This window comes from Mustela putorius, unplaced genomic scaffold (genome assembly GCF_011764305.1).
Source record: "Mustela putorius furo isolate JIRA1106 unplaced genomic scaffold, ASM1176430v1.1 tig00004007_pilon_pilon_pilon, whole genome shotgun sequence".
Taxonomy (NCBI): Eukaryota; Metazoa; Chordata; class Mammalia; order Carnivora; family Mustelidae; genus Mustela; species Mustela putorius.
This window is the reverse complement of record NW_025422145.1, coordinates 11668034-11695182: the sequence shown is the minus strand read 5'-3', so window position 1 is coordinate 11695182 and position 27149 is coordinate 11668034. Positions and strand designations below refer to the sequence as shown.

The 27149-nt window shown below is 50.2% G+C and overlaps 2 protein-coding genes across 5 annotated transcripts in view; one reads left to right on the top strand and one right to left on the bottom strand.

Moving 5' to 3' along the window:
* UBN1 (ubinuclein 1) overlaps positions 1 to 18549 on the top strand; it is a 38520-nt gene extending 19971 nt beyond the window's left edge. The window contains exons 9-18 of one of the 4 annotated variants that reach the window (XM_004750440.3): positions 650 to 779; positions 956 to 1074; positions 1312 to 1440; positions 1626 to 1772; positions 9491 to 9541; positions 9637 to 9679; positions 10923 to 12140; positions 13674 to 13917; positions 14192 to 14281; positions 16330 to 18549. In XM_004750440.3, the coding sequence (XP_004750497.1) occupies positions 650 to 779; positions 956 to 1074; positions 1312 to 1440; positions 1626 to 1772; positions 9491 to 9541; positions 9637 to 9679; positions 10923 to 12140; positions 13674 to 13917; positions 14192 to 14281; positions 16330 to 16379 (2221 nt within the window). In that variant the 3' untranslated portion in view covers positions 16380 to 18549. Of the gene's footprint in view, positions 1 to 649; positions 780 to 955; positions 1075 to 1311; positions 1441 to 1625; positions 1773 to 9490; positions 9542 to 9636; positions 9680 to 10922; positions 12240 to 13673; positions 13918 to 14191; positions 14282 to 16329 lie in introns of all 4 variants that reach the window. The other 3 variants (XM_013055195.2, XM_013055196.2, XM_013055197.2) reach the window with 3 other exon arrangements.
* A 150-nt stretch (positions 18550 to 18699) lies between these two features.
* PPL (periplakin) overlaps positions 18700 to 27149 on the bottom strand; it is a 44348-nt gene continuing 35898 nt past the window's right edge. Inside the window, exons 17-22 of the mRNA XM_004750441.3 lie at positions 26758 to 26951; positions 25360 to 25510; positions 24491 to 24574; positions 23758 to 23874; positions 23226 to 23318; positions 18700 to 22191 (exon numbers count right to left, since the gene is read on the bottom strand). Of these exons, the coding sequence (XP_004750498.1) occupies positions 19528 to 22191; positions 23226 to 23318; positions 23758 to 23874; positions 24491 to 24574; positions 25360 to 25510; positions 26758 to 26951 (3303 nt within the window). The 3' untranslated portion in view covers positions 18700 to 19527. The remainder of the gene's footprint in view (positions 22192 to 23225; positions 23319 to 23757; positions 23875 to 24490; positions 24575 to 25359; positions 25511 to 26757; positions 26952 to 27149) is intronic.

Below are 27149 nucleotides of genomic sequence, written 5' to 3'. Positions count from 1 at the left end.
AAGAACAGTTGTTAAGGCTTGGGAATGTTCTAGCAAATGACCAGGATGGGGATTGGCCTCCTGGGTCAGGAAGCCTGGGCTGTAGGGAACACCTGAGGGTCAGCACACATGAGAGGTTTGTGTCAACAGTAGCCTGCTGGGGCATGCCAAATACAAAGAGCTCAAAGGATTGAAGACAAATACTTTTTCTGCTTATTTGGATGGGGACACTGGAGGGGTGAGGATTTTCCTGACCTCCTTATTAGGGATAATACTGGGGAAAAAAGGAAACACTGTTGGAAAGTATTTCCTGTCTACAGCAAGTAACCCAATCACTTTCATTTTGAAAGCTCTTGTGTTCTTTTTGTTTGTGAAATTTAGTACTTCAGAGCTTGTTCTCTCAGTTTCTGTTTTCCTGACTGCCTTTGAGTCGGTCTTGTCTTTGACCTGAGGGCCTTGGCCCTCTGTACCTAGCCAAGTTCGTCAGGTGTGGGACTTCTGATTTGGTGACTCCTGGGGATCTGTTGCACTGGTCACTCAGTTACATTGTGTGACCGAGAGCGTAAGGTTTGATCTGTTGTTGGCTCCCCCTCTCTGCAGTAGGGTGACCTCATGATGCGAGGAGCTCCAGTGAGCTGCGGGCTCTTGATGACTTTGTTCTGTTCTTCAGCATAGAGGTGCAAACTCGGGAGCTGAGTAGCCAAATCCGTTCTGGGGTGTATGCCTACCTTGCTTCATTCCTGCCCTGCAGCAAGGACACCCTGGTCAAACGTGCTCGGAAACTTCACCTCTATGAACAGGTGGGTAACTGTGGAGTGGAGTCCCTTGGCTTCAGGGCCCAGCAGAGAGGGTGACTGAGTCTTCACAGATGCCACATCTGCTGTTGTCCTGCCTTCATGCAGTTATTCCAGTAGTGTATCCTCAGTATAAGAAGTGATGCGTAAACCAGTCTGATAAAATGTCCTCCTCTCTGCAGGGAGGGCGTCTGAAGGAGCCTCTCCAGAAGCTTAAGGAAGCCATTGGAAGGGCAATGCCAGAGCAGATGGCCAAGTACCAGGATGAATGCCAGGCACACACACAAGCCAAGGTCGCTAAGTAAGTGTGTCTCATGGCACTCACATGACATCATCCTCTTGCCTCCACTCTTTCTTTCTTTCTTTTCTCCCCCATGATTACATTTGTGAATGAGATTCTTGGCTCTTCTGCAGCATTTTCCCCTTGTCTTGGAAGCCTGGGGCAGGGTGTGGGCAGGGGGGAGGTGGTGGGTCTGGGAGGAAGTAGTTCTTCCATGGCAGTGACCTTAGGTTCCCATTGGTCCTATTTACACTATAGGATGCTGGAAGAGGAGAAGGACAAGGAGCAGAGGGAGCGGATGTGCTCTGATGAGGAAGAAGATGAGGAAAAGGGGGGCCGGAGGATAATGGGACCCCGGAAGAAGTTCCAGTGGAATGATGAAATCAGGTGTGCCCAAACTGGGACCTTGCCTCATTGGAGGGTTTGTGGGGCCAGTGTCTGAGCATGTTCCTGTGTTTCTAATGAAGGTTAGAATCATTTACTTTAATCAGGGCTGCTGAAAGCACATGATTGAAACCTTGAAAGAAGCATTTGGGGTAGTTTGAAGTTTTTGACTTCTTTCTACCTCTCAGGGAGCTGCTCTGTCACGTGGTGAAGATAAAACTGGAGAGCTACGATTTGGAGAGGAACAACAAGACCCAGTCTTGGGAGGACTATGTGAAGGCCTTTCTGGATGCTGAGGTCAAACCTTTGTGGCCCAAAGGCTGGATGCAGGCCAGGTGAGGGCCACGAGCAGCCAGCGTGGTCGGTGTGGTGAGGCAGTGGAGCGTTCTTGCAGTAAAGAGATACCGGAGTGCTTCTGTCGTGCCAGCCAACAGGGTCCCTGCCCTCGGGGACTCACCCTCTGGCTGACTCAATCCCCATCTCGCTTGAGTAGCCGGAGTGTGTGCCGGTTGCTGTGCGTGGCTCTTACTCTTCCCTTGAAGAGGGAAGTTACCTGCGGGGTTTTGTCTTTGTCGTTCTTAGTCCCACTTCAGCTCCGAGTTGGGGCGCGCTCTTCTCACTTCAGTCTGCTCTTACCTGTTTTGAGGTAATGGCTTCTCGTAGAAGTTGAGAGATAGATTCGTATTGGAAACCTCGTCCCATTCTGAACAGAAGTCTCATTTGTGAGTAGCAGGGCTGACTGCTTATTGGAGTTACGTAGCTTCTCAGGTGAATGGACCATAGTTGCCATCCGAAGGCAGGAAAGGTGGCTGGAGCTAGTGCTCCCCCCAACCCCCGCCCACTGTGGGAAAATATACCTTACATAAAATTTACTGTCCTAACCATTTTCAGGTGCATGGTTCAGTGGTTTTAAATACATTTACATTGTTATGTAGCTATCACCATCCATTTCTATAACTCTTGTCATCTTATAAAACTGAAACTCTATACCCATTAAACAATAACTTCATATCTCCCCACCCCTTCCCGATTCTGTGACCACTGTTCTACTTTCTGTCTATGATTTTGACTCCTCGGAGTACCTCACAGCAGTGGAATCATACAGAATTTGTCTTTGTGTAACTGGCTTTTTTCACTTAGGATAGTATCCTCAAGGATTTGTCTGTATTTCACATTACAGAATTGCTTCCTTTTGAAGTCAGAATAATACTCCATCATACGTATAGACCACATTTTACTTATCTGTGCATTTATTGATACTTGGGTTGCTTCCTGTTTTAGCTGTTGTGAATCATGCTGTTATGGCCTTGGCTATACAAATACCTCTTTCACACCCTGCTTTCAGTTGTGTGTGTATGCCTGGCAGTGGAATTGCTGGATTGTATGATAATTGTATGTTTAATTTCTTGAGGAACCATTGGTGTTTTCCATGTGGCTCTGTCATTTCACATTTCTACCAACACTGCATAAGGGTTCCATTTTGTCCACATCCTCACCAGAACTCGCCGTTTCCTGGGTTTTTGACGGTAGCCACTGATACCAGAGGTGGTATCTCCCTATAGATTTGATTTGAATTTTCCTAGTGATCAGTGTTGTTGAGCAACTTTTCATGTACTAATGGGCCATTTATATAAAGTCCTACACCAAAAAAAAAAAAAAAGTCCTACCCCTATTTTTTAATTGGGTTATTTGTTGCATTGTTGAGTTTCAGGAGTTCTTACTGTATTCTGGATATTAATCTCTAATATCCTTGACAGATGTGATTTCCAAATATTTTCTACCATTTTGTGAGTTGCCTTTTTACTCAGTGGATAATATCTTTTGGTGCACAAAATTTCTAAATTTAATGAAGTCCAATTTGTCTACTTTTTGTTGTCTGTACCTTTGGTGTCCTATCTAAGTTCTAATTGTCAGATCCAATGTCATGAAGCTGAGCTAATTTTTGTATATGGTGTTAACGGTCCAACTTCATTTTTTTTGGATGTGGCATCCAGTTTTCCCAGCACCATCTGTTGATAAGACTGTCCTTCCTTCATTGGTCTTCACATCTTTGTCAAAAATCATTTGACCGGGGCACCTGGGTGGCTCAGTGGGTTAAGCCTCTGTCTTCGGCTCAGGTCATGGTCTCATGGTCCTGGGATCAAGCCCCGCATCTGGCTCTCTGCTCAGCAGGGAGCCTGCTTCCCTTCTTCTCTCTGCTGGCCTCTCTGCCTACTTGTGATCTTGGACTGTCAAATAAATTAAATCTTTAAAAAAAAAAATCATTTGACCATATATGTGAGGGTTTTATTTCTGGGCTCTCTGTCCTTTTCCGTTGGTATTTGTGTCTGCCTTTATACCAATAATGCACTGTTTGGATTACTGTGACTTGGTAGTAAATCAGGAAGTGTGATTCTCCAACTTTCTTCTTCTTCTCTCTCTTTTTTTTAAGATTTTGTTTATTTATTTGAGAGAGCAAGAAAGAGAGAGCCTGAAAGGGTAGAACTTCAGAGGGAGCAGCAGACTCCCTGCAGAGCTGGGAGCCCAATGTGGGACTCCATCCCGGGACCCTGGGATCATGACCTGAGTTGAAGGCAGGCACTTAACCAACCAAGCCACCCAGGCGCCCCAACTTTATTCTTTTTTAAGATTATTTTGGCTATTCAGGGTCCCTTGAAAATCCATATTGAATTTTGGGATGTGTTTTTCTATTTCTGCGAATAATGCATTAGGATTTTGATAGGGATTGCATTGCATCTATAGACGACTTTGGGTAGTCCTGAGATTACAATTCAGTAATAATAAGTTGTCTAGTCCATGATGGAATGTGTTTCTATTTATATATTTAACTTTCTTTCAGTAATGTTTTGTCATTTTCACTGTACAAGTCTCTTACATCCTTTGGTGAGGGTAATTCCTAAATTTTTCTGTTTTGTTTTTTTCTTTTGATGCTGTTGTGAATAGAATTATTTTTGTAATTTCCTTTTAGATTGTTCATTGTTCATTTTTTTATGTACAGAAATACAACTGTTTTTTCTTTTTTTAAAGATTTTATTTATTTGACAGAGAACACAAGTAGGCAGAGAGGCAGGCAGAGAGAGAGAGAGAAAAGCAGGCTCTGCACTGAGCAGAGAGTCCGACGCGAGGCTCGATCCCAGGGTCCCGGGATCATGACCTGGGCCAAAGGCAGAGGCCCCAACCCGCTGAGCCACCCAGGCGCCCCTACAACTGATTTTTGTGTGTGTTGCTTTTGTGTCCTGCTGCTTTGCAGAATTCATTCTAAAATTTTTTGGAATCTTTAGAGTCTTCCAAATAAAAAATCCTATCTGCAAACAGGGCTCACCTTACTTCTCCTTTCAATTTGGATGCCTTTTGTTTCTCTTTCTTGTCTAACTGCTATGGTTAGAACTCATAGTACTATGTTGAATAGAAGTGGTGAAAGCCAGCATTCTTACCTTGTTCCTGATCTTAGAGGAAATGATTTTAGCCTTTCACCATTATGATGTTCACTGGTGGGGGGGGTTCTCATTTGGCTTTTACTCTGTGGAGGTATTCCTGTTCCTAGCTTGTTGAGTTTTTTATCATGAGAGGGTGTGGAATTTTGTCCTTTGCCTTTCCTACATCAACTGAAATGATCGTGTGAGGTTTTTTCCCCTTCATTCTGTTGATGTGGCATACTGCATTGGTCACTTTTCATATATTGAATCACCCTTATATTTCAGGCATAAATTTCACTTGGTCTTGGGTTCCCATGTGGCTCAGTCAGGTAAGCTTCTGCCTTTGGCTCAGGTCATGATCCCAGGGTCCTGGGATCTTCCACTGGGCTCCTTGCTCAGTAAGGAGTCTGCTTCTCCCTCTACCTCTCCCCGCTCTTCTTGATTTCTCTATCTCTCTCAAGTAAACAAAATCTTTAAAAAAAAAAAAAAAACTCAATTGGTCGTGATGTATAATGTTTTTAGTGTATGTGCTGCCGAAGCGAGCATACATATAATGTTTTTAATATGCTTCTGAACCCTGTTTGCTAGTAGTTCTTTGGGAGTTTTGCACTGGTGTTAATACAGGATATTGGTCTGTAATTTTCTTGTGTGTCTTTGCCTGGCTTTGGTATCAGGGTAATGCCAGCTTCACAGAATGAATTTGAAAGTATTTCCTCTTCAGTTTTTTGGAAAAGTTTGAGAAGGATTGGTAGTAGTTCTTTACATGCTTGGTTGAATCCACCCATGAAGGTTTCAGGTCCAGGCCTTTGTTAGGAGATTTTTTTGTTAAGATTTTATTTTATTTGACAAAGAAAGAGGGATCACAAGTAGGCAGAGAGGCAAGCAGAGAGAGAGGGGGAAGCAGGCTCCCTGCTGAACAGAGAGCCTGATGCGGGGCTCGATCCCAGAACCCTGGGATCATGACCTGAGCTGAAGGCAGAAGCTTAACCCACTGAGCCACCCAGGTGCCCATTCTCTTGAACATTTCTTAGTTGGTCTAGCTAAGGAAGGGTTTGCCAATTGTGTTGATGTTTTCAAAGAACCAGCTTTTGCTCTTACTGATTTTTCTCTATTGATTTTCTGTTTTACTTACCTATGCTCTCGTCTATATTTTCTTCCTTCTGCTTGCTTTAGGTTTAATTTAATCTTTTTTTGTTCCTTAAGTTGTAGAGTTAGGTTGTTGGTGTGAGATTTATTTATTTTTAATTTTTTTTTTAAGATTTTATTTATTTATTTGACAGCGATCACAAGTAGGCAGAGAGGCAGGCAGAGAGAGAGAGAGGAGGAAGAAGGCTCCCCACCAAGCAGAGAGCCTGATGCGGGGCTCTATCCCAGAATCCTGGGATCATGACCTGAGCCAAAGGCAGAGGCTTTAACCCACTGAGCCACCCAGGCACCCCTCAAATTCTTTTTAAGAATTTATTTATTTATTTGACAGAGCTCACAAGTAGGCAGAGAGGCAGACAGAGAGAAAAGGGGGAGAAGCAGGCTCCCCGCTGAGCAGAGAGCCCGATGTGGGACTCGATCCCAGGACCCTGAGATCACGACCTGAGCCGAAGGCAGAGGCTTACCCATAGAGCCACCCAGGCTCCCAAGAGCTCAAGTTTTTTATTTGAGAGAGAGAACAAGCATGCACCTGTGCAGGGGGAGGGGCAGAGGGAGAGAAAGGGTGAGAGAGAATTTCAAGGAGATTCTGCACTGAGTCTGGAACCTGATGCTGGGTTTGATCTCATGACCCTGAGATCACAACCTGAGCTGAAACCAAGTCAATCGCTTAACCAACTGAGCTACCCAGACACCCCGTATTTACTGTTTGAGATCCTTATTTCTTCACATGGCTCTGAAGTACAGTCTGGTATCCTTTTATGTGACCCCACAGGGTGCCCTTGAGCATTCCCTGCAGGGCAGTCCAGTGGTGATGATGTCCTTCAGCCCTTGTCCATCTGGGAATATCTTCATGTATCTCCCACTTTTGAAGGAAGGTTTTGCTGGATATAGGATTCTTGTTGGACCTTTTCTTTTAGCACTTTGGACATATTAGCCCACTATCTTTTGGCCTCCAACATTTCTAATGAGAAATCTGTTGATAATTTTATGTGATGATTTACTTCTCTCTTGGGGCTTTCAAGATTCTGTCTTTGTGTTTTAAAAGTCTGATCAGAGGGTTTCTCTGTGTGAGGTACATCTTGGAGTTCATTGAGCATTTCGGATGTTTATATTCATCCTTTGCATTGGGGGGTTTTAGCCGGTGCTTCTTCCACTGTTGTCTCTGCCCTTTCTCCCCTCTCTTCTCCTTCTGGGACTTCTGCAGCAGGTGGAGTCCCACACGTTCCTCCACTGTATTCGCTTTTCTTCAGTCTTTTTTCTCTCTGTTCCTTAGACATGGTGATTTCCACTATTCTCTGTTCACATCTGTGGTTGAATATCTCCAGGAAAGTTTTCATTTCAGTTATTGTACTTTAAAGCTCTAGAATTTCTTCTTAATTTCTTTATAGGTTTTCTGTCTCTTTATTGCTAGTTCCATTTTGTTCACATACTCTTTTTTTACTTTCTCCACATCTTCCTGTAGTTCTTTGAGCATCTGTAAGATCATTGTTTTTTTAAAGTCTTTGTCTAGTGTATTGGCCATTAGGTCTTTTTCAGGGAGAGTTTCTGGGTTGTTTTATTTTTCCCCCTTGAAGGGTCACTTCTTTCCTGTTTTGGGTGGCACAGGCCACCCATGTGCCCTGACAAGAACTTTTAAGATTAACTCTCTTAGGGGTGCCTTCGTGTCTCAGTCAGTTAAGTGTCTGACTCTAGATCTCAGTTCAGGTCTTGATCTCAGGGTCATGAGTTCAAGCCCCATGTTGGAACCTACTTTATAAAAAAGGACACCTGGGTGGCTCAGTTAGTTAAGTGTTTGCCTTCAGTTCTGGTCATGATCCCAAGGTCCTGGGATCGAGTCCTGTATCAGGCTCCTTGCTTAACAGGGAGTCTGCTTCTCTTTCTCCCCCTGATGCTCATGATTTCTCTCTCTCAAATAAGTAAAATCTTTTTTTTTTTACAATTTTATTTTTATTTATGTATTTGACAGAGATCACAAGTAGGCAGAGGGCCAGGCAGAGAGCACGGGGGAAGCAGGCTCCCTGCTAAGCAGAGAGCCCGATGTGGGGCTCAATCCCAGGACCCCAGGATCATGACCTCAGCCGAAGGCAGAGGCTTTAACCCACTGAGCCACCCAGGCGCCCCTCAAATAAATCTTAAAAAAAAAAAGAGAGAGAGACTGACTCAACAACTTTCAAACACACAATACAGTATGATTAATTATGGCCCCCATTCTATATATTTTTGTTTTTGAGAAGGTTGTGGGTTGTCTCTGGGCCTGGGAGCAGGTGGCAGTGTAAACTTTATATTTACTTGATGTTTTCTTCCCAGGTCTTGTCTCAGCCATTCCTTAAGCTTGTGTAGTCACTTTCTCATTTTTCCCCATCTATGCAGTTGTTTTGAATGTTGTGTTTTTTAATATCTGTCTCGGGAAAGTGGGAAAGTGAACAATGAAGGAGGGAGAAAGGGCACCAGTTTTTCAAATCCCCTGGAAGTCACCTCAGCCAGAGGGGCAGGGATTTGCCACAGGGGGTGGTGTGTGGGGGGTGGGAGGGTGGACAGCAGTAGGAGCCCACCTCTTTGCCTGCATCTCTGTGATGAAAAGCAACAGTCAGAGCAGAGATTCCTGCGACTTGGAAGGACAGTGCATTTTTGCCCACCCTAGTTCTTGTAAGCTGCTTTGGGGACACATGTATGGCTGTCAGCCTTGGGGCTGGGGACAGAAGGCTGCAACTGTGCTAAGAGCTGAAACTGATGACAGTTTACCTTCCAGGCCTTCCCCTGTAAGTTGTAAGGCTTCAGCACAGTGTAGAATTCCAAAGTAGTTATTTAGTTTTACGATTTACTTTTTTATTAGAGAGAGGGAAAGCTCAAGCGTGTGAGGGAGAGAGGGGGAGAGACCATCTCAAGCAGACTCTGCTTTGAGTCTGAACCAAAATCAAGAGATGGACACTCAACCAAGCCGCCAGACACCCCCAAAATTGTTGTTTTAGATTCTTTTAGTGCACTTGTTGTCCAAATGGGTAGACCATTCCTGCTGCTTCCTACTCCACCATCTTCCCAGAATCCAAATTATGGAGCCTTTCTTCATCTCTGTTCCTTCTCTAGGTGTATTTGCCTTTTTCTTTACAGATTGAACATCTGAAACTGTGCAGAGAGGGACACAAAATTCTGTTGTTTCTGTGGAAAAAGACATGCTGTGGTTATTCCGCATTTAACTCTTGGAAGGAATGAGAATCAACAATAAGGAAAGCACTCCCGCCTTTGGGGGCAAAATCACTATGAGAAATTTTGGGGCAGAGCCATAGCTTTTTGGGGTCACTCCTAGACTGTTTGCTTCCACGTGGTCAGTGCAGCCACTTTAGATTCTCTCACTAGGAATTAAACTCACCAGGTCACTGACATTTAAGGTCTTACAGCCATTGAGTACTAGGGATGGCAGGAAAGCTCTAGAACCAGAGTGCCTGCCTTCAGGAGGTTTGCACAGACTGCCTAGTGTTCTCTGTCTGTTTCAGGACTCTGTTTAAGGAGAGCAGACGAGGCCACGGGCACTTGACATCAATCCTGTGAGTGTCTCAGTATTTTCTCTTCTCAGAGTGACTGTTACTTGGACCTCCTCTGTGGATTTCTAAACCTTTTCTGTGTTCATTCCCTTGAACAGGGCCAAGAAGAAAGTAATGGCCTCTTCTAAAATCAAGATGAAGGTGAGTCGGCAGTCAGATCACGTGCTGGTCTCCTTCCTCTCCAGCCGTGTATATGAAACCTCTGAGTATGAAACTAGAGCCACTGATTGCACTTTGCTGGACTGGAGGACAGTCCTTCTGGATGGCACTTTTGAGACTATCCAAGAGGCATCCTGGCCCACTGCGGGGGCCTGAGGTTGGCAGGGCACAGACCTGAGCTGGGCCACTTAGTACCTTCCAGCCTTAATTCTAGGATACAGTACTCTCCTGGTCCGTTCCTAGGGTGGTGGTGGCGGCGGCAGCGGCCGCAGTGGTTGGATTTAAATGAGGTCTGCCGAACAGCCCTCTGAGGAGTGAAGAGCCCCTGCTGGTGTGAAGGTCTGACAGTGTGGTGGTCTTCTTTCCGTGGAAGAACACTGCTCGCCGGGTGCGGGTCCGCTCGCCGGGTGCAGGTTTGCCTGGAGCTGCACCAGAAGGGACAGGTGCTTTGTTGTGTTTGCCTGGCAGGAGATGGAACTAAAAACCATCTTGGGCATTACAGAAGCCTTTCAGTATAGTAAAAATTGCTGTTTTATCAAAAATTTTAACAGCTCATGAGGCTTTATAGTGCCCTTAACTGTACGTAAATAGTCCATGAGAATAAGCTGTGTAAATTCTGTATTCTACAGTATCTGTTGAGGTCCTACAGGGTCTCAAATGAACTGCATTAAGCACCTGGGATGTGAGTGCTCGGCAGCACATAAACTAAAATTGGAAGCCCTGGGGTGTGAGTGATGAGATAGACCCTGTTCCCACTCCCATGATGGGACTTTTCCTTTGCACCCAGCAGAGGAGACATGCTGGAGAAGACCAAGGAGGAAAAGAAAGCTAAGGCAGTTCTCGTGCCATGCATCATTTTCTGATTGTGGCTGGGAGTACCCTGAGACACTGTGAGGCCAGTAGGGGAACATCTCCTTGCTCGAGTCTTACACTTTTTCAGAAACCAAGAAGAGTTTCTCTGTGGGTGGATGGGTACCTAGCAAGAAGGCATGCTGGGTAAGCCCCGCCCCAGCCAGCCAGCCTGAAGCCAGAGGGGGTGAAGGAGATAAGCACTTTTAAGTCCAAGCAGGCATGGCAACCGTTCTCTTCCTGTCTTGTTTTGTGATTATGCAGGAAGGTCTGGTTCTTTTGGCCTTGTGGTGATTTCACATTTGTGTTCTCACCACACGACCAGTGTTGACACCTTTGGACATTTCTAAACATCAGGATTTCTCCTTTCCTTTAGGAATCATCTACTAAGCCTGATAAAAAGGTTTCCATCCCACCAGGCCAGATGGGCAGCCCCCTGGCTTTGCCTTCAGAACATACGGGAGGCCTGAGCAGTGGGGCTGCAAACAGGGAGCACCCAACCCAGGCGTCTGGCAGTCTTGCTAATCCTGCTCCTATCAACCTGGAGGACTCATTGGATGGAGACTTGGTCCGTAATTCGGCCTCCTCCTTGGAGGTGGTGTCTAAGGAACTGGCCGGGCTGAGCAGCAGAGCAGGTGGGAGCTCTGAGTTCCCACTGCCGGCATCCTCAAAAGCACCCGCGGAGAAGATGCTGGGCGTTGTGTGTTCGGAAGAGAAGAGGAACTTTGCGAAGCCCGGCCCTTCTGCCCCACCAGCCTCTAGTTCTCTGCAGTCTCCACTCAATTTTCTGGCTGAACAGGCTTTGGCACTGGGGCAGTCCTCTCAGGAGAAAAAACCAGAGAGCTCTGGCTACAAAGAGCTGTCCTGTCAGGCTACGCTCAGCAAGGGCCTGTCAGAAGTGCACCAGTCCAAAGCAAAGCACCACGGCTTGCCGCGGACGTCTCACGCACCCCAAGCGGCACCTCCTGTGCCTGGCCCCCAGGTCAAAGTTTTTCATGCAGGCACGCAACAGCAGAAGAGCTTCACCCCTCCAGCTCCTTTCGTCAATAAGCTTCAGGGCCCAAAGCCTTCATCCCCCCAGTGCCATCGTTCCCTCCTCCAGCTTGTGAAGACAGCAACCAAAGGCCAGAGCTTCCATCCCTCCACGCCATCCTCTTCAGGAGGCACACCAGCCTCCAGCAGCAACTCTCATAAGACCCCAGCCTCGTCTTCTACCGCCCTGAGCCATCCAGCAAAACAGCACTCAGCCGGCTCTTCAGGGCCATCTTACAAGAATAGTCCCTTTGCCAGCTCTGTCTCTAAACATGGGGTTTCTTCCGGCAGCTCTTCCTCTGGAGGAACATCAGTCCAGAGTTCTACTTCCGGGAACCTGCTCCCCGGTGTACAGCCTCCCTCTACAGGACAGTCTGCCAGCAGACCTGTCCCAGGCTCTGCAGTGAAAAAACCACCTGTTTCCCAGAAGCTGACCCTGGTGGCCCCTCCAGGTGGTCCAAATGGAGACTCCAGTGGTGGGACCCAGGGCGTGGCAAAGCTACTGACTTCCTCCCTAAAATCCAGCGCGGTTAGCAGCGTGACATCGTCTACCTCCTTGCCAGTGAGTGTCCTGGCACAGCAGCCCGCCCCTCGTGGGTCTTGTGGACAGGGCCGCTTGCCTTGCCCTGCTCGGAGAGTGAGATCTGACACTGAAGGTCAGGTAGGAACAGTGAGCCCGAAGATTGGAAGGAGGACTGGGCTTCCTGTTTTCAGGTCTTTCCTTTTCTTTTTCTGGTGTAGGAATCCCAGGAGAGCCTGAAACTTCTCCTGAGGATGAGCAGAGGGAAAGGACTGGTTTGCAGGGATGCTGTGATTGTGGGTAGTATAGAACAAGCCATATAATTCCTTTCATTTTTCATGGCCTCCTACTTGTCCATCTCTCCAAACAACTAAATGAAAATGCTGTCACCTCTCAGGTCATCAGCTTTGTGGAGATGTTCAAGCCCCAGGAAAAGTGATTCTTTTGGTTGGATTTTAAAGGACTCTGCAGGTCAGACAAAGGCATTTTGACAGAATGCAGTGGTTAATGAGGGTTGCCTGTGGGTAATTACAAGAAGTTTGGATGCAGGGTGGGACCTGGGAGAGAGCATGTTTTCATTTTCCAATATATGTTTTCATTCAAAATGAAATTTGAACTTCAGTCAAAATGTTTTCATTTTTCCAATATATAAAAAGGTTATGTGGTTTAAAAACAAAACTGTAGAAAGGTTTGAGGCAAGTTGTTAACTGCCTCTGTCTTGTCCTACCTCCCCTGCGAGGTGACTGTATTTCTTAGGTCCGTGTTTTTCCTGTTTCTTTCTAAAAACAAAGATCAATACATGAAAATATATATGTATATGGGTTTGTTTGGTTTTTTTGAAGATTTTATTTATTTGACAGAGATCACAAGTAGGCAGAGAGGCAGGCAGAAAGAGGGGCGGGTGGGGTGGGGGGAAGCAGGCTCCCTCCTGAGCAGAGCCCGAAGTGGGGCTCAATCCCAGGACCCTGGGATCATGACCTGAGCCGAAGGCAGAGGCTTTAACCCACTGAGACACCCAGGTGCCCCAATATATGTGTATACTTTATGTATATAAGTGTGGACACACCAGTGTTTGTATATGCTTACGTCTGTTGATGTCTGCAGAAGATACCCTTTCTTCCTTGCACAAAGGAGGCATACTTAATACCCAACTTTTCTTTTTTTTTTTTTTTTAAAGATTTTATTTATTTATTTGACAGACAAGAGATCACAAGTAGGCAGAGAGCAGGCAGAGAGAGACAGAGAAGCAGGCTCCCTGCCGAGCAGAGAGCCCGATGTGGGGCTCGATCCCAGGACCCTGGGATCATGACCTGAGCCGAAGGCAGAGGCTTTAACCCACTGAGCCACCCAGGTGCCCCAATACCCAACTTTTCAAGTGAACACTGTCCTAGGAGCCATTCCACACCAGTTCAGAGACTGTTCTCTTCCTTTCCTCTGGGGCAGCAGAGCACAGGGCACCTTCATAAGGGGTGGTCTGTGGGTGGGTCCCCGCCCTGCACGTCCATTACCAGCCTTGGTCTGTGAGTGAGCTGCAGACAGAGCTGGCATTCTGACCATGCCGTGTTTCCTCCCCAGAAAGGAACGAGTGGGGCTGTGCTGCTGGCCAGTTCCTCGCCCTTAAATCTGCTGTCTGCATCCTACAAGTCTGGCAGCCCGAAACTGCCCGGAGCCATGAACTCCAACTCCCTGGGGATCATCTCCCAGTTTCCCCTCCACGTGCTCTCCTTCAGCGCCGAGTCCTCTGCCAAAGCAGGGGTTTCCAAGGATGCCATCGTCACGGGTCCTGCCCCTGGGACATTCCACCACGGCCTCAACCATAGTAAGTGCTGCTTTCCTCTCTCCTCATGCTGGAGGGACAGAAGGTTCCCCAGTGCCTGTGCTGTGATGAACTGATGAGTTCTGTTGTCATGTGCTGGGTTCCTGTGTTTGTCTGGTGTGCGACCATGGGCAGCGTTCCTGGGAACCATGCCGAGCACCCCCTCCCCAGAACTGGTCCAGGAGGTTGTCTGGGCTCTCGACCACCGAAGCAGCTTTTCTGTTCCTGTCTTCAATGTGTGTGTTTTGTTCTTTTCTCCCCTCCTGTTTTCTCTCAGGTCTCCTGGCTGGCTTGCACTCCAGCCCACCCCGTGCAGCGCCTCTCCCACACGCTGCCGTGTCTACCCACATCCCGCAGAGTCTGCCAGGTAATTGCCAGGTGAACAGAGTGCCATGCATCCCATACGCCATTGTGCTCCCCACCTTTAGATGCCTTATCTGCTGCCAGGGAGTTCAGTGTCTTCAGCTTGTTGTTACTGTGTTGTCCTGGTTTGTCCTTCAAGGCTGTGGCTCTTTGGGTGCTCACTGACCTTGGCTTCCACTTTGAAATTTCCTCTTGTTCCCCACTTCAAACTGCTACTGGGTCCCCTTTACCCGCTGTGATCACAGGGGGGGTTGCAATGTCCTGTGTTCGAGGCAGGGGAATCTCTTAGCTAAAGTAGGTATTCATATCAGTGCTAATATCCAAGGGCTAATTGGGGCACAGAAAGGCCTTTACATTTAAACTGCTGCACCTTTCATGTGCTGCCAGCTAAACTTTAAGTAAAAGGGAGAGCCCAAACAGCAGCAAGGTGACAAGGGCTAGGTCTTAGGAGGGACCCTAACCTGTGATGCTACCATATGTGCCAGAGAGGAGGATCTTCCAGTTAAGTTCAGTGTGAAGGCAGATGTTAGGGAACACAGCAGGACCCGGGACAGCATTCTTTTTCCTGCTTCTCATCTCTGTAGATCAGTAGATTTCAGAAAGGGGTAGGGTATTGCTGTGAGAAGGCAGCACAGATGTCCCAGCTGGCACCTTCACAGTAAGTGATGGGCCTTGCCCTGTGCTGGAACAGGATTCTTTTTTTTTTTTTTTTTTAAGATTTTATTTATTCATCTGACGGAGATCACAAGTAGGCAGAGAGGCAGGCAGAGAGAGAGAGGAGGAAGCAGGCTCCCCACCGAGCAGAAAGCCCAATGTGGGGCTTGATCCCAGGATTCTGGGATCATGACCCAAGCTGAAGGTAGAGGCCCCAACCCACTGAGCCACCCAGGCGCCCCTGGAACATGATTCTTCAAGACACCTAATGGGATGCTGGTGAGAAGCCTCCCAGGATCTTGGTTCTGGCCTACTGCTCTTCTTACTACTCTAGACCTGCTCCAGAGAGAACCAGGGAGGCTGCGTCAGTCCCGGCACAGCCGTTCTTCAGGAAGCTGAGCCTGGGTAGCCCTGGTGCACAGGTGCTGGGCTGGGAGTGAGACAGGGAGCTTGCCTGGCTAGACATGCCTGTGGCCGACAACTCCCAAGTCTGTGTCTGTCTCCAGCTTTGCTGTGGGTCTCTGGCCCCTGTGTCCCGAGGCTGATGCATTCCTGGCGAACGCCAGAGGCTGTCTGGGCATAAGAATGGATCGACAATTGTCAAGATGAAAATTTTGCTTCTTTAGAGGAAGGAATCAAGATGCTAAGCCTGTATGAACAGTGACTCCATTTTCCTCCAGAGAAGCTGTAGCTCAGTGGACTTAACTCCGCAAACTGGTGGCTGGCTGCTGTAGTAGCTAAGAGGATAATGTGGGGGTGGGTCACAGAGCCACCTGGGTGAGAGTGTGTGGTTCGAAAGATGGCAGGCACTGCCTCTGCTTGATTTCGGGCATGTCACACTTTCAAACAAACAAAATAATTGAAGAGCCATTGGAAACATGACTCTTGGCCTGTGGTATTTTCAACAGCCAAAGGAAAGCACTTTCTTAGACCATCTGTCTCTTTTAGCCCTTCTTCACGTTGGAGGATTATACTGAGTGGTTGTAAATGAAAAGCTGCCTGCTTATTCCAGCTGTGTGACCGTGTCTGCTTTGCTTTCTTTCTCATGCAGACTCAGAATGCTAGCGCCTTTGAACTTGTCTTTGTAGGGCCTGAGGGGTTTACTGGTGAGAGCGCTCCTTGCTGCTTGGGCGGAGTCCCGCGTGCCAGGGGGTGGTGGTGGCTGGGAATGCTAGCGGCTCTGGCACAGAGCTCAGGGTGCCGTGCACACTGGAGCGGCTGCGAGTGACTGTGCCCTCTATCTCTGCTGTGGGGTTTTGTGCTCATTGGAGCCTTAGAACACACAACATTCGGGGGCTTTTGCTATCTGAGTGAGCTCCTTGAGGTTTTGTTCTTGCCACCCTTTTAAGGGAATCAGAGATCCTGAAAGACTTGTGTCTTTTGCTTACTCTTTTCCAGACGCTTCTCAGCTTCATGGAAAGGGGCCCGGTGTACCACGGAAATTATGACGTCTTCAGAAGAGAGGCCCAGCTCACTTATGTCTGGGCGGAAGCTGAACAAGTAGGTCTCAGAAACTGGATAATCACTATGCTCGTTCTGCCAATTGGTTTTCTTCTGGAGAAGGTGTGAGTGCTAAGTGGAGCGTCTCTTGGCACTGTGATGTGCCTTCTGTTAGGGGAGCAGCCCTGGGCTTCTCCGGAGGCACTGACTGGCCTGGTGCTCTGGGCTCTGTGGCTCCGTGGCTCTGTCGTGGACAATCGTTGGAGGGGCAGCTCTGGGCTAGGGCGCGTGCTGGGTCATGTACGATGCTCTGGTGTCAGGGCGGAGCAGTTGGCACACACGCTTTAAATCCGCCTGACCCCTGGCATTTGGCCAGAGTAGCTCCTGGTGCCCTTGGGCTCCAGGACTCCTGGCGACAGCAGGATCCTTGAGTGGTCATGATGTCCATCCCATCCTCAGGCTGTGTGCTCAACACGACAAAAACCCCAGCTCATATACAGCTGGGAGACTTACCTTGTTTTTTTTAGAAAAATACTCAGAACATCTAACGTGTGCTCATCATGGTGGGGGCCAGCTTCTCTGCTGAACATGACAATGAAGCTCTTTCAGAGAAAAGACCTTTGTAGATTCAACAGTTGTGACAGGATTTTTAAAGACACTTATTTTGGTCCAGATTTCGTCATTACCATTAACGCATTGGATAGAATGGGACTGCTTTGCGCATGTCGTATTATAGTAAGACATAATTCCAGTGCCTTTTTGGTGGAGCAGAATTAGACACACGTCCATTCAGCCCTCTGAGTGGATCTCAGATGAAGACTTTTTTAAGATATGTCTGTATTTAAGACATAGCCAGTTTGAGTTTTTTACAGTTGCACATCATAATCTGTGCCGTCCTGACTTGAAGGTCATCTGGGCCCCCAAATCCCAGGTCCCAATACAGCCAGGGCCCCCATTTTGTTTTTTCCAAGTTCATACAGGTGGACTGCAGAGCCCCAAAGCCCTTCATCTCTTGGAGGGCCAAGGATATGAGGGGTTCCAAGTCTCAAGACATTCCAGTTTGTTTTATTTAGAAACCGTTCTCAGGCAGAGCTGCAGGAACAGACCTTTGTGAAGCGTCTGCCATGTAGAAACAGGCCTCGCCATCCTGGAGCGCTCCCGGCAGCAGGGCTGTGCGTTGACCTAAGGGTGGTGCCCCCATGAGCTTGGCGAGCACGTCAGAGACAGACTAGGACCGCGACCCGGAGCGCACTCGGCCCATGGCTGCTTCACAAGGATGGGGAGGGCATTTGCCTGTCCTGTGAAGTATGTGCCACGAGGGTGTCTGAACTGACTGCTTCGGCTAAGTGATGGCAAACACGGAGAGTTCTCCGCCTCCTCAGAATGTGTGCCTGTGTGGAGACACAGGCTGCGCTCTTGGTTCCTGCCTTCCAGGGTACAGTGCTCAGTAACTCCCAGTTCATGCAGAGCTTTGCCTGGTTGCCAGCGGAGCAACACCTCTGTCAGCCGTCCGGCTAGGCCTCTGCTGTTTGGTTCCCCCTCCCCCTTTTTTTTTAAATAACGTAAGAACCAACATGTGTTTCACATCGGGCTAGAGTGGATTCCTTCCCTTCATTATATCTATTTTTTGCAACTTGGGTTTCCAGTTTGTTTACAGAATAGTCTTAGGTAGTAGCAAAAGAGCCAAAGAAGAGATTTGTATTGCTGAGCTCAGAGCCGTGCAGAGGCCGCCCGTGAACACTGAGCAGTGGGAACTCTCCAGGCTTCTCCACCCGAGAACACCCGAGGTCCCTTCCCTGCAGCGCTCCCTCCTCCCCATGTACCATTGAGTGTGCAGCTGGAGCAGAGTACCCTCATTTTTAGGAATCTAGTGATGCCTCTTGCCTCAGGGAAACGTTTCTTTGATGGGGAGTTTATGAGATTTCTTTTTCTTGTTTATGCTTTATTTGTGGTAATGAAAGAGTGAATGACTTTCACAGCCATGGCCGGGCAGACCGGCAGGCAGAGCGGGCTCCGGGGCCGGGGGCTGCGGGGCTGCCCTCGGTGCGGCCAGCTGCTCCTGAGGTGTGAGAGGAGCTGTGGCTTTTGTGCGGCGCGACTTTGTTGGTGTGGGGGGTGGTGTGGAAATTGTTAATCTTGTATAAAGCAACTCAATAAATTGTTTCAAGGTTTCCAGAACATTGTTTCTCATTCTCTCTACCTTTTTTGCAATTAATTCTTCTTCCCCTAGGAGCTGGTAGATGAGGAATATTCATTTTGGCCAAAAGCCAAGAGGGAGCAAGGGAAATAATAAACCTCATGTGCAAAAGACGACGACACACTATGGAGTTAGAATGAAGCCACCAGGTTTTTATTTTTGCACTATAAATAGAGTTCCCTAGTCCCATTTTCTTACATAATACACGAGATAACAGAGAACCTAAAATTCTTTTGGTGAAAAATCAAGTGTATAGTTAGTATACCTAAATACCAGTGAGCTGGTAAGAAGACTTGTAAGGCACTGAAACTAAGGCTAACAGCAACGCAGTTCTTTATGAAAATACTTTAACTTCAGAACCACAACACCTTATCTGATGGTACCTTTTCCTGGGACAGTCTGGCTGACAGTTTACCTTCACTCGAGCACTGAAGGCCAGGCGTTGTTCTGGTTTCTTTGCAGCTTTTCTGGCCTAGAACCTGGATCTCTCTCACCAGGAGGCCGCTGACAGAAAGTCTGCTGTCAGCCAGAACCCAGAGGGGGCATGTGAATGCAGGTCAGCATCCCTGAGGGGCCCAGTCCTTTGATGTAGGGAAAGGTGTCAGGGAGGGAGGCCTTTTTGCCTGAGAGTCTCCCTACCTGGGGTGTGAAAGCCGGTCCTTGGAGTGGGCTTGCCTGTTGCAGTCGTCATGTGTCATGTGCTTTAGTAGTTTTTCGGATTGCTTCCAGATGTCACACGAGGAGACTACTGATGGAGGTGTGTAGGAAAAGGGACAGAAGAGGGGCATCGTGGTGGTCTGATCATCAGAGGATGAAGTGGTCCCTCCCCCAGGTTGAGGGACAGTGAGGGCTTGGGGGGACGTGCTCAGCTCTGCACAGGTCAGCAGCCCGCACAGGGCCAGGGAGAAGACACAGTGGTACGGGGTAGGTTTCTGAGAAGACGGAGGGCCAGGCTGTGCCTACTTCTGCCCAGACACCAGGACAGCCAGCTCCTGGATGGACATTTCCTTGTTGACGTAGCGGTCGTACTGAGCTGGGGTCAGCCTTCCTTTCTGCAGAGCCTCTTCGATGGAGAACTTCCTGCCGGACTTCCTGTCGTGGATCACGGAGGATTCTCCGGTAGGGCCCTTCACTGATATTTCCTCCCAGTCACACTCTTGGCTCCGGAGTTTGACAAACATATTCCAGTCGATGAGACCGGCCCGGTGGGCTTCCTCCGGGGACAGCTCCCGGCCTGTGTCAGGGTCGATGACCACAATGGAGCGCCGCAGGTGGTTCTCCCTCTGCTCCCTCTTGACGGCCACGGAGCCCAGGCGCTTCTGCAGCTCATCGATCTCGAGGTCTTTGTCTTTGGAGAGCCTCTTGAGGTCGTCCAGTTCTCTCTCCAGGGACCAGAGTCTGGAGTCCAGGTTCTTTCCAGAGTCCGCCGTCGTCATGTTTCTCAGGTCTCGTGTTTCTGTTGACGCCATTTCAATTTCTGACTGAAGCCGCCGGGTCTCGAGCTGTAGGCTCTGCCGCTCCAGCTGCAGCCTGTGGTTCTCTTCCCTCAGGAAGTCCAGCTCCTTGGAGGACTTGGAGTTGTAGAACTCCAGCTCCGACAGCTTGGCTTCCAGCCGGCTCACCTCCGCATCCAGGTCCCTCTTGCTCCGGCTCTCCTCCTCCAGGCTGCTCTTGAGCTTCCGGATCTCTTGCTCCGTGTCGCCCTTGTCCACCTGGATGCTTTCCGAGAAGACCACCTTCTCCTTGACCTGCATCTGCTCCAGGCTCACTAGCTTCTTCTTCAGGGTCTCCAGCTCGCTCTCCAGGACCTGCCGCCGGTGCCGCTCTTCCTCCAGCTGGACCTGGAGCAGAGAGTGTTCTCTGGCCTGCTGGGGGTCCTGCTGTAGCACCACCTTCTGCTTGAGGGTCACCTTCTCCCGGGCCTCCCCCTCCTCCTTCTCCAGGTCGGCCAGCCGCTGCTTCAGGCGCTGCACCTCCAGCTCGGCCTCCCTGCGCGCCTGCCTCTCCCGTTCCAACTCTTCCAGCTGCCGCTCAAGCTCCGCGCGCCTGCGCTGCAGCCGCCGCAGCTCCCCACGGAGGTTGTCAATCTGGCGCAGCTCCACATCGATGCTCTCGGTGAAGGCATTCACCTCCGCGCGCAGGCTGGGCTCCTCCTCGTACCTGACCACCTCCTGCTGGACCACCTTCTCCTTCACCTGGGACAGCTCCTCCTCCTTCTGCCTGACCTTCTCCTCCTGGGAGGCCCTCTCCCTTTCCAGATCCACCTGTTTCTTCTGTTCCTCTGACAGCCTGGTGCGCAAGGACTGCACTTCCTCTTTGGTCTGGGGATCTTCCTGGAACTGGAGGATCTCCTGGACCACCTCCTTGGTCTGCACCTGGGGTTTGGTGTCCTTCAGGGACTGGATCTCTTGCTTCAGCTGGTAGATTTCCAAATCACACCTTTCAATGAGTCTCGTCTTGTCCACAATCTCCTCCCGGAGCCTCTGAAGCTCCTTCTCCATCTCAGGGTCGGTCTTGTACTTGATAACTTCCTTCGTCACCTCCTTAACCTCTACCTGGGGGCCCCGCCTCCGGAGTGCCTCCAGCTCGCTCTGGTAGCTCTTCAGCTGCTCCTCGGCCGCCCGGTACTTGCGCTCCTGCTCCACGAGCTCCAGGCGGAGGTCGGCCACTTCCCTCTCGGCCTCGGGGTCCGGCCGCACGATTTCCCGCACCTTCTCCTGCACCAGCACTCGGGCGTTTTCCTCCTCCAAGGCCCAAATCTTGCGGAGCAGCTCTGTCTTCTCCCTCTGGTTGGCGCGAGCCTTGGCCTCCTCATCCTCATACTGGCGTTTGAGGTCGCTGACTTCCCTCTCGGTCGCCACATCCTTTTCCACCTTGAGCACCTCCTTCACGGTGATCTTGCCCTCAGCCATGGCCCGCTCCTTCTCCAGCCTCTTGAGCTTGTCCTGCAGGAAGGTCAGTTCCTCCTCACATTCCTCCCGGAGCTTGCCCTCCCGCCGCTGGGCCTCCTGCAGCTGCCGGTACTCCGCCTCCAGCTGGGGGTCGCTCTGCAGCTTCACCACCTCCTTCTCGGTGACCTTCTCCTGCGCCCGGTTCTTCTCCTCGGCCAGGGCCGCGACGCGCTGCTGCAGGAGGGCCACCTCTGCTTCCCGGGTGCCTTTCTGCCGCCGCAGCTCCTCCAGCTCCTCCCTCAGCTTCAGGACTTCGTCCGCCTGGGCTCTGTCCGGCTCGATGCGCAGCACCTCCTTGACCACATACTCCTGCCCCCCGTCCCCCGTCTCTTGCTCCAGCACGCGCAGCCGCCGCCGCAGCGCCTCCAGCTCCTCCTGCAGCTGCCGGTTCTTGTGCTGCTCCTCGCTCAGGCTCCGCTGCATCTGCTGGAAGCTCTCCTCCAGGGCAGGGTCTGGCACCTTCTTCAGCACTTCCTTCTTCACCACCGCTTCCTGGGGGCTCCGCTGCTTCAGAGTCTGGATTTCTTCCTGAGCGCTCTTGACCTCCTTCTCCAGCTGCTGCCGCCGCTCGATCTCCTCATCCAGCTCCTTTTGAACCTTCCACGTCTCATCCGCTGTGGAGCCCGGTGCGCTCCCTTGCAGGCTCTCATGGCTCGCTCCCACCTCCGGCTGCTGAGGAGGAGAAGACAGTGCGTGGTTATAGCCGGACGCTCTGCCCGGCTCGTTCCCGCCTTGTCCGAGAGCACCTCGGTCACCTATGATGAACAGGTCAGACTGGTGGTTCCGTGACCCCCAAGACTCCCTCGGTGCCAAGGTCACTGGAGTTCTAGGGTTACTTTTGAAAATGGTAAAAACAAGTGTTTTTTGTTTTTTGGTTTTTTTATATATTTTATTTATTTATTTGACAGACAGAGATCACAAGTTGGCAGAGAGGCAGGCAGAGAGAGAGAGGAGGAAGCAGGCTCCCTGCTGAGCAGAGAGCCCAATGCGGGACTCGATCCCAGGACCCTGAGATCATGACATGAGCCGAAGGCAGCGGCTTAGCCCACTGAGCCACCCAGGTGCCTCAAAACAAGGGGTTTTTTTAAGTGATAAAGTATTTTTCAGCCAAAGAGCATGAAGTGAAACTACACCCTGCTACCTGCCTCTGGTCATGTTCCCAGAGGCTGTGGGGCGTCTTGGAGACGTGCATCTGTCCCGCACAGATGGCTGTCCCCCATTCTGCACTTAGTAGGGACAGCAAATTCCACAGTGCCGCTACTTCATTTTCCACTGTGTGGCCGGACAGACGCGGGCTTCTGAAAATACGCGACGTGCTCCTGGGCACTCAGCACGTGTTCGGTGGATGGCACACTTGTCACATTCGTGTCAGCAGAGGCATTGGCGGGGGCCAGTACTTGGCCTCGTGCTATCCAGCCACGTTAGCAAGGGACACTGCCACCAGCTCACAGACTGTTTCTTGGAAACAGAAGGAGCCTTATTTCTCACCTGCTGGCATAGTGTTGAGCAAAATGTCTTACTAAGAGGGGTGCCTAGGGGGCTCAGTGGGTTGAACAGCCGACTCTTAATTTCGGCTTAAGTGGTCTTCTCCGGGTCATGGGATCGGGCTTCGAGCTGTGTGAGGAGTATGCTTGGGATTCTCTCCCCTTCTCCTCTGCCCTAAAAGAAAATCTTAAAAGAAAAAAACATCTAAGAACATCCATTACCTGTCTCAGGAGACTCAGAGCAAACTCCAGATTCTGCAGCCTCTGTCTGTTGATGGCGTTAACTTCTGTGAACTTGGCAGCAAGAGCCGCTTCCTACAGGAGAGAGTCAGCAAACAGGAGTCAACAGGCTAAGCCAGAGTGAGCTGGACAGTGTTTGCAAAAGTCTGAAATTTGGGGACAGTGAGTGGCTTCTGGCCTCTTGCTGCCTGGAGCTGGACGTAGTCTGAGCTGGTGGAGAAACTGGATTTAGAGGGAGAAGCCTAAGTCCCTGCCTCTGTGCCCTAAAGTTCTTGTGTGTAGGAGTATCAGCTCTCCGTCCGTGTGTACTCAGGAAGGGTAAAGTGGGAGCCTCCCGAATGCACGGCTCTGGCCCAGATACCTCCAGCAGCCTTTCCAGGTAGATCAGCGTTCCTGCCCGAGAACAAGTTCATTATCTTTTCTTACTGAGCATGTTAGCTCCCAGGAGGGCTTCTCAGGCCACTTTCCCTATTGGGTGTCCATCTCCGAGGCCCCGGCAGCCCGCAGAGCTCACCTCTTCCCTCACTTTGGCAGCAGGGGACTGGAGCCTGGCTCTCTTGCTCACATGGCTGCTCCTTCCATTCTCCAGATCAAGAAGGGACCTTAGCTTCTCTGCTTCTAACTCGTAGTCCTGGGTGAGAGAGAGATGGGGCAGGGGGGCAAGGGCAGCGGAGTCCGAACCGTTGTGCCCCTCGCAGCGGCCGGCAGAGGTCTGCGCAGCTGCGTCACCTGCCAGGAGGTTGTGAGAACCATCGATCCACCGAGCTGTGTCCCTGAACAACCTAGGACACAACCAAAAGTGCCCGCACTTGCCCCTCGCGCCCCCACACAGCGGTCCCTCCGTCCCCGAGCGTGGCGCTCTGCTGCGGTGCTGTAGCCATTTCTCACCCCGGTGCCTCCTGATCCTCCTCCTCCGTCAGTGTGGTGACCCTAATCCAGCAAGTGGGGGGAGGAGAACGCGCCTGGCCGCTTCTCTGCTGCCTGCCATTTCGGGGATTTCTAGTTTCTCTTTTGCTTTTGTAAATAATGCTGTTAGAATGATTTTGTTTATCTTCCATTGTTGTTCTTTGGTAATTTTCCCCTTGAGGATAAATTCTTCCTGTGTACTGCTCTGAGCAGTAGAAATCCCTTTTCTGGAAGTGTCTGATAGCCCTCTGTTGTCCCCAAGGTCGTGCCGGTTGACAGGAGGCCCGCTGGGCCCGGCCCAGGGTGTCCCTGTGCAGCGCACCTGGCGGGAAGAGGCTCACCTTGACAGCTTGCTGGTACTGCTGGGAGTGCGCGCAGACTGTGTGGACTTCCTCCTCCCTTCTTGCTATCTCATCTAGCAGGTTCTGTAAAACAACAGAGACTTTAAACATCAAATTGGGGAAAAAAAAAAAAACCAGCTTGACAGAGGAGTTAGATTCCTTAAATCTGACATTCTTCTGTAGCACAAAGTATAATGAATGGCTTCCTTGTGTACAGCTGTTTGTCACAGAAAACAGTTGTCCAGCCCTATGAAGAAGGGCCAGGAGGAGAATAGAGTCTGCCCGGAAACCAGTGTTTACTGAGTACTTTGGAACGTCAGGCACTGTTCTCCTACCTTGCTTGCATTACCTCATTTAATCTTCCAGCCGCCCTGTGAGGGAAGCACCATCACCCTCTCCAGGAGGACACCAAGGCACAGGGAGGTTCAGTGACTTGCCCATGGGGACACAGCTCTTAGGAGTAGAATGTGGCTTTGAATCTAGGCTGTTGGGGTCCCATGTCCCTTGTCCCTGAGTCCAAGATTGCTGCCTTCCAAGGAACCAGGACTCTGAACTCTGGACACGGACGGGACCTTTCACCACAAGCGCCCTCCTTATGGAACTATGACCGTTGGCTCAGTCAGCCACCCTGCTCAGATGGTCCACGCTGGGCCAGGCCCTGTGCTGGGCACCGAGGAAGGAGTGAGACTGCTCTCGTTCTCATAGTTAGGTTCTGGGGCCAGGCAGGGCCAAGGTCCCTTGAGGACACAGCTCTGCCAGGCCTTTGCCCTCCTCTGTTGGGGTAGGCGGCAGCCACTGCCTGGGTCCCCTCCGAGCCCCCCCCGCCCCGTGCCACTATAGGCCTATGAACACAGAGGCAGCTGCCCTACCTTCTGATTCTTCAGCTTGGTCTCCATCTGGCTGAGGCTGTCTGTCTCCTGGGGCTCATAGCTGGGGATGTGGGACAAGAACTGGAGCACATGGTCGCAGCCACTGCGGTAGTCCTCATACGCAGCCTTGGCGCTCTGCAGGCTCTGGGCCCTATTGAGACAAAGCCCATCAGGCCTCTGCCACCGTCAGTGGGTGCTGCCTATACTTTTTCAAAGAAGTTCTCTCCACTCATTGTTTACAAGCAGGAGGGATCAAGTATAACCCAACAAAACCGAGACACTCCCCAAAAAGAGGGTGGTTAATGAAATTATGGAATGTTAACTTGGAATACACTGCGGCCTCTGTCAAGGACAGGTAGGTCCAGGCATACTGACCGGCAGAGATGCCCGTGGGGTATTATAGGACCTCAGTAACCCACAAGTCCAAGGAGAAACCCCCGGAGACACTAGGAAACCTGAACTTACTATAAATAAAAACATTAACATTTGTGGGACGCAGCAAAAGCCATGCTTATAGGGAAATACGCAATTTTCAGTGCTTTTAGTGGAAAAGGAGGAAGCGCTTAACAATGGAGAAAAAATAAAGCAAACTAAAGCTAATACCAGCAGGAAATGGTTAAGAACAGATGCGACTGGAAGAGGAGACAAAACAGGAGAGAAAAGGGACTAAAACCAAAGCTAGTTCCTTAAAATGATCGGTGAATTGATGAGCCTCCCCATGGTCAGGAAGGTCAGGAAGGAAAAAGAATACGTAAATAAAATGAGAAAAGGTAAAACATTGGGAATGAGGTGGGTACATCCCATCAGGTCCTGGAAGCAATGAAAGAATAATGTTATTAGGGACAATTTTATGTTAGTCGATTCACCCACTTGAGGAGATGGACAGATTCCTCGAAAGACACAAGCTCTCGGACCTGCTCCAAGAATGAGATGACCCAGAATAACCGGATACCTAGTAACAAGGTTGAATTTGTGAAAATCTCACACATTGATAACAAATGACTCACAGGCCTGCATGGCTTCTCCACTGGTGAATTCTACCTAGCATTTAAGTAAGCAGGATCGGTTCTGTACTAGTTCTTCGGGAGAGGAGAAGAGGAGAGATCCCACTTACTCGCGCCTGACCCCAACAAAGCGGAGAGGAAAAAGCAGGACGCAGTGTGTGCTGTCATCCGTGTTCCACACCTGCCCCAGCTCCTCAGCGTTCTTGGAAGGGGACACAAAGTGGTAGCTATGCTTCTCTTGAACAGGGGCTGGTCGTTACAATCGCCTTGAGTTTTTTAGTTTGTACATGTATTATTGCTTTTCTCAAAAAGAAACCCTAGAAAACAAGCAGCCTTCAGCAGCCTCGGTGCAGACCAGCTAAGTGGGGGCTGCGGCCTGCCCGAGGCCCCTCACCTGAGCTCAGCTTGCTGGCGGAGGTTGTCTGACCGCTGGCCCAGCTTGAGCACCTCGGCCTCCTGGCGCTCCAGGTCCGGGCAGTGCTCCTGGAAGCGGCTCACCAGGGAGCTGGAGCACTGCTTGGCTGCCTGCAGGTTCCGCTCCACCTCAGCGAGGAGGGCCTTCTGGGCCTGCAGCTCGGAGGCCAGGGTCTGCCGGGGCAGAGAGGCAGATGGCGGGTGCTGTGGCCGGAGCTTCCAGGGCCAGGGCAGCGCTGCCCCAACTGTTGGGGGCCTTCTGCCTTGGCAGATAGGTAAGCCCGGGTGTGGGAAGGGACTGGGGCTGGGGCTTTGCTTCTGTGTTTCTTCTTAAACCTGGTGGTGGTTTCTGCAATGCTGGGTTTCATCACA